General features: G+C 44.1%; 1 protein-coding gene across 1 annotated transcript in view; it reads left to right on the forward strand.

The window, feature by feature from the left end:
* Positions 1–627: 627 nt before the first annotated feature.
* The window catches only part of NFKBID (NFKB inhibitor delta), a 39276-nt gene continuing 33611 nt past the window's right edge, over positions 628–6292 (forward strand). Inside the window, exon 1 of the mRNA XM_077456380.1 lies at positions 628–739. Coding sequence (XP_077312506.1) covers positions 712–739 — 28 coding nt within the window. The 5' untranslated portion in view covers positions 628–711. The remainder of the gene's footprint in view (positions 740–6292) is intronic.

Here is a 6292-nt window from a genome sequence, read left to right on the forward strand (position 1 = left end):
ACGTTATATAGTGTTACGTGTAACACATTGGCACATTACGTGTAACACATTTTTTTTTTAGTATAGAGTTCTGTTGTTGGAGGCATCTACTCCTGAAGAAGGGAAAGTATTTATGAAACGCGTCGAGTTACAAGATTAATTTCTCTCCCACCTTGGTTATGTATAGCATGTACTTGAAAATAAATCAGCTTGATTTACGTTATATAGTGTTACGTGTAACACATTGGCTTGCTAAACTTTTTTTATTTAATTTTTTTATTTTTTTTTTATTCTTTTATTATTATTTTTTTTATTTTATATTCAAAAATAAATATTTTATGTCTCAAATCCTTGTATAATAAATTGATATTTTGTGACTTTTGTGACTATGTGAACACTCAGAAAAAAAATAATTGCTACATTTTCTCTGAACAGAAGGTTTTCATGCCTGATCTCTGATGTTTCCATTTTCTGTTTCTTGGTTACTTTCCCTTGTTCCTTCCCCCCCCCCCCCGTATGTAGAACCCTCTTATCTATTCATCTCATCTCTCTCTCCATCGTCTGCACTTTCCGACTCTTCCTCTAGTGGGCCGGGCCTCTGTAGTTCCTCTTTAATAGAAGCAGATCAAGAAGCAATGAGGCATTGACAGCGAAGAGAGCGAGCGAGGAGGGCGAGGAGACAGATACACGAGGCTGGACCCCTACAGGCAAGACCCACTGAGCAACGAGGGCATGAGTTCCCCTCCATCTGCCTCTAGAGGTAAGTCCCGTCCCCCCCCCCTTGTCCCCCCCCCCCATATCAGCCATTTAAAACATCACTCCACCTCAATATCACATTTTATCATCATCTTGCTATAGAATATTCTATAAGTTGAGCCTGTTGAGGATTTAAAAGGATCTACTCTGCTCAGAGTGATTCTGACTACAATGCGTTGTTCGGTTGTGTCTACAGTTCGCCCATGGCAGCACAGTCTATGGCCATCAGATTAAAAAAAAAAAAAAAAATCTGGTATGAGCAAGGAGATGAGGAAAAGCAAAGTTTAAGAAAAAAAAAAAAAGGCTTCTAAAATATCTCAGCACAATCTGACTTACACTGTAGCAATATCTAGAAAGGGAAGTTTAAAAAGTTTTATTTAAAATTCAAAAGAAATAAAAAAAAAAAAATTGCCATCACCTTTTAATTTTCTTTGTGGTGATGGATGCTCTCGTCCAAAAATTCTAATGTTTTTTGTTACAAAACTATATGATTTTTTTTTTTTTTTTGGATCTGTGGGTGCTTTGTACAATGTCAGGTTGTAAATTAAAAATTTAATTGCCATAATCTTCACTTTCATTGTGGAGGTGGGTGCTCCACATTTTTATTGTTAGAATATGATATGATCTATTTATGTATTTGATTCAATGGGTGCTTTGTACAATAGCAGGTTGTAAATTAAAAATTAAATTGAATATTAAAATTGAAAAAAAAAAAAAAAATTCCCATCATCTTCACTTTCATTGTGGAGGTGGGTGCTCCACATTTTTATTGTTACAATATGATATGATCTAATTTTTTTTCAATCATTGGAAGCGATGGCTGCATTAGTGGCTGCATTCGTTTTATTTTTTAGGCTTTTTTCCCCCTCTGTTTTCACCTTGTGATCTGGCCAGAAACACGCCTCCAGTATTACAGTACCCTCACTCTGGATAAAGGCGCACAGGGGGCACAGCAGAGAGCAGAATTGTCAGCCTGGGGGGTGATCTGGCCAGTAACACACCTCCTGTATTAGCACACCCCCCTCCCCCCCGCTCTGGATGAAGGAGCACAGGGGGTACAGCAGACAGCAGCATTGTCAGTCGGGGGGAGGGCTGTCCTCGGAGTAACACAGCTTCTGTATTAGAGCACCCCAACTCTGCATGAAGGAGCACAGGGGGCACAGCAGACGACAGCATTGTCAGTCTGGGGGGGTGACCTGACCAGTTCATAGCTCCTGTAGTAGGGTGCTCCCACTCTGGATGAAGGGGAACAGGCGGCACAGCAGACGACAGCATTGTCAGTCTGGAGTGGTGACCTGACCAGTAACATAGCTCCTGTAGTAGGGTGCTCCCACTCTGGATGAAGGGGAACAGGCGGCACAGCAGACGACAGCATTGTCAGTCTGGAGTGGTGACCTGACCAGTAACATAGCTCCTGTAGTAGGGTGCTCCCACTCTGGATGAAGGGGCACATGGGGCACAGCAGACGACAGCATTGTCAGTCTGGAGGGGTGACCTGACCAGTAACATAGCTCCTGTAGTAGGGTGCTCCCACTCTGGATGAAGTGGCACAGGAGGTACAGCAGACGACAGCATTGTCAGTCTGGAGGGGTGACCTGACCAGTAACATAGCTCCTGTAGTAGGGTGCTCCCACTCTGGATGAAGTGGCACAGGAGGTACAGCAGACGACAGCATTGTCAGTCTGGGGGGGGACCTGACCAGTAACACAGATCCTGTATTAGAGTGCCCCCCCCCCCCACTCTGGATGAAGGGGCACAGGGGGCACAGTAGACAGCAGCATTGTCAGTCTGGGGGGTGACCTGACCAGTAACACAGCTCCTGTATTAGAGTGCTCCCACTCTGGATGAAGGGGCAGAGGAGGCACAGTAGACAGCAGCATTGTCAGTCTGCGGGGTGATCTGGCCAGTTCAACACATAGGTGTTCATCTGCAAGGTGTCCTCAATCATCTCTACATCTATAAGTGTTATGAAAAAATGAATTCTCAAAGTTCACAACGCAGGCACTGTGCTCACCTAGGAGAGCCCAATCTTGGCAGCGTTCCACCTCTCTAATATAAACAAACAGCGGGTGTTTTCTAAGCTGCTGGAAACAGGCTGAAACCCTGACTGCAGAGTCATTGATGTGATCTTTGAGAAGGAACAACGCCACATTACATGTAGCTGATGAGGTCAGTGATGAGAATATGTAAAGTGCTGCTGAGTTTTAAAAAGAAACGAAAACATTTGGGAGCTTAAAAATCAAACCTCCCAGCATGCATTGCCCTCGACTCGCACAGCATCTCATATGTCCTGTGTGTTGGGACTGCGGCAGTAGTTGCCTCTGACTTCCTGCAAAAAATGCTGAGATTTGTAGTTCCCCAGCAGGTTGGATGGTGCACATAGACAATGCAATCTGTGTTCTCGTCGGTGACTGTGGCAGAATCACCCTCTGTGTATTGATCAGAATAACAAGGACGGCAAGGGGGGGGGGGGGCGTTCTCGGACTGACGGGGAGGGGGGAAGGGATTTTTACTGTGACGAACAGCGAAGTGGCGTAAACTCCGATGACTAATCACACCAAATGATTTGATTAACAAATATTGGCTATACATATTGTGGCATGGAATCAAATTCATAGATCGACTCATAGAAAGAACATTGAGTCTATATATCTATAGAAATAAATACTGTATACATGTATATAGCGAGAGAGAGATATCGAAAGATAGATAGATAGATAGATAGATAGATAGATAGATAGATAGATAGATAGATAGATAGATAGATAGATAGAAAGAAAGAAAGAAATGGATTGATAGAAAGAAAGAAAGAAAGAAAGAAAGAAAGAAAGAAAGAAAGAAAGAAAGAAAGAAAGAAATGGATTGATAGATAGAAAGAAAGAAAGAAGGAAAGAAAGAAAGAAAGAAATGGATTGATAGAAAGAAAGAAAGAAAGAAAGAAAGAAAGAAAGAAAGAAAGAAAGAAAGAAAGAAAGAAATGGATTGATAGATAGATAGATTGATTGATTGATTTTATATCATCTATCTATCTAACTTTCTTCTATATAATATTCATATCACACAAAAGTAAGTACACCCCTCAAATTTTTGTAAATCTTTTCTTCTCTCTTTTCAAGTGACAACACTGAAGAAATGACACTTGTCTACAAAGTAGTGAGTGTACAGCTTGTATAACAGTGTAAATTTTCTGTTCCCTCAAAATAACTCAACACACAGCCATTAATGTCTAAATTGCTGGCAACAAAAGTCAGTACACCCCCTAAGTGAAAATCTGCAAATTGGGCCCAAAGTGTCAATATTTTGTGTGGCCGCCATTATTTTCCAGCACTGCCTTCACCCTCTTGGGCATGGAGGTCACCAGAGCTTCACAGGTCACCACTGGGGTCCTCTTCCCCTCCTCCATGACGACATCACGGAGCTGGTGGATGATGGAGACCTTGCGCTCTTCCGCCTTCCATTTGAGGATGTCCCACAGATGATCAATAGGGTTTAGGTCTGGAGACATGTTTGGCCAGTCCATCACCTTTACCCTCAGCTTCTTTAGCAAGGCAGTGGTGGTCTTGGAGGTGTGTTTGGGGTGGTTATCATGTTGGAATACTGCCCTGCGGTCCAGTCTCTGAAGGGAGGGGATCATGCTCTGCTTCAGTATGTCACAGTACATGTTGGCATTCATGGTCCCCTCAATGATCTGTAGCCCCCCCCAGTGCCGGCAGCACTCATGCAGCCCCAGACCATGACACCCCCACCACCATGCCTGACTGTAGACAAGACACACTTGTCTTTGTCCTCCTCACCTGGTTGCCCCCACACACGCTTGTCACCATCTGACACCAAATACGTTTATCTTGGTCTCATCAGACCACAGGACATGGTTCCAGTAATCCATGTCCTTAGTCTGCTGGTCTTCATATAACAGTGTAAATTTCCTGTCCCCTCAAAATAACTCAACACACAGCCATTAATGTCTAAACTCCTGGCAACAAAAGTGAGTACACCCCAAAGTGAAATTGGGCCCAAAGTGTCAATATTTTGTGTGGCCACAATTATTTTCTAGCAATGCCTTCACCCACTTGGGCATGGAGGTCACCAGAGCTTCACAGGTCGCCACTGGAGTCCTCTTCCCCTCCCCCATGACGATATCACTGAGCAGGATGTTAGAGACCTTCTACTCCTCCACCTTTTGTTTGAGGATGTCCATTGTTTCAGGTAAAAAGAGGAGGTTAGGTTCAGGAATTTAGAAGTAGCAGGAGTGTTAAAATTAACAGGGATATAGAAGACCCCAAGAATGATTGCTGGGATTTCAGAAGAGAGAAAATAAAGTAGCCAGGCAGAGAAGACGTCAAGGAATCTTGATACCGGTCCAGGAGGCCGATAGATCACAGCAATTCTCAACGAAACTGGAGAAAATAGACAAATACAGTGAGTGCTTCAAATGAGGAGAGGGACAGAGAGGGGGGTGGATGAAGAACCTGAAAAGTGCTTTAAGGGGATAGGAAGATTCCAACACCACCTCCTTTCCATCTACTAGGCCTGGCAGAGTCCACAGGAGGCCACCATGGGAGAGGGCAGCAGGAGAAGGAAGGTCAGATTCTTGAATTCAGGTCTCAGTAATCGCAAGTAGGTTGAAGGAGTTTGTGATAAAATAGGTCACGGACGGTGGTAAGTTTGTTGCAATCCGAGCGGGCATTCCAAAGGGCACAGCAGAAGGGACGGCTGGTTCTAGGCTGAAGAGGAATAGAAATGAGATTGTGCGAATTGCGGCTCCTGGCAGAGGATAGGAGGTGTTGGGTATGTTGGCCAAAGGTAAATGATGGCGGTCCAGGATTTGGAGAAATATCTCCAGACATTAGGAGAAGCAGAAGGGTGAGAGAGGTGATATGGAAGTGTGACTTATGTGTGGGGGAGGGGGGGGACTTCTCAGTGTCCTGGAGGTTTTATTGATATTTGGGTTCAGCATTAGCAGGAGCTGATGAGGGAAGTAATGCGGTGAAGACAGGAGTGAGGGTGATATATATAAGCGATGGGGTGAAGAAGAGGGGCGAAGGAGAGAAAGTTTAAGGAGAGACGATGCAACCGTGAGAAGGAAAAGTAGGGAGTGCCTGATACAGAGTGGTGTGATTGAGAAGAAGACTGGAAGAGAGATGTTCTATGGGGAATCGGGACACCTGTAGTCTGTTGTAGATTTTTGCTTTGTGCATTTGCTGAAGTGTTGAGCCGAAGTGTAATTCCCCGTTACACATGATCGGACATTGACCGGACATTGATCGGACATTGATCGGACATTCCAACAACTAAATCCATGTTTTTTTTCCTGACGGATGTCGGCTCAAACTTGTCCTGCATACACACGGTCACACAAAGTTGGTCGGAAATTGCGAACGTCAAGAACGCGGTGACGTACGGCGAGCCGAGAAAAATGAACTTCAATAGCCAGTGCGGCTCTTCTGCTTGATTCCGAGCATGCGTGGAGCTTTGTGTGTCGGAATTGTGTATACACGCTCGGATTTTCAGACAATGGATCTTGTTGTCGGAAAAATTGGGATCCAGATGTCAAATT

The sequence above is a fragment of the Lithobates pipiens genome, unplaced genomic scaffold (assembly GCF_037356315.1).
Source record: "Lithobates pipiens isolate NorthernLeopardFrog02 unplaced genomic scaffold, aLitPip1_a1.2 Scaffold_27, whole genome shotgun sequence".
Taxonomy (NCBI): domain Eukaryota; kingdom Metazoa; phylum Chordata; class Amphibia; order Anura; family Ranidae; genus Lithobates; species Lithobates pipiens.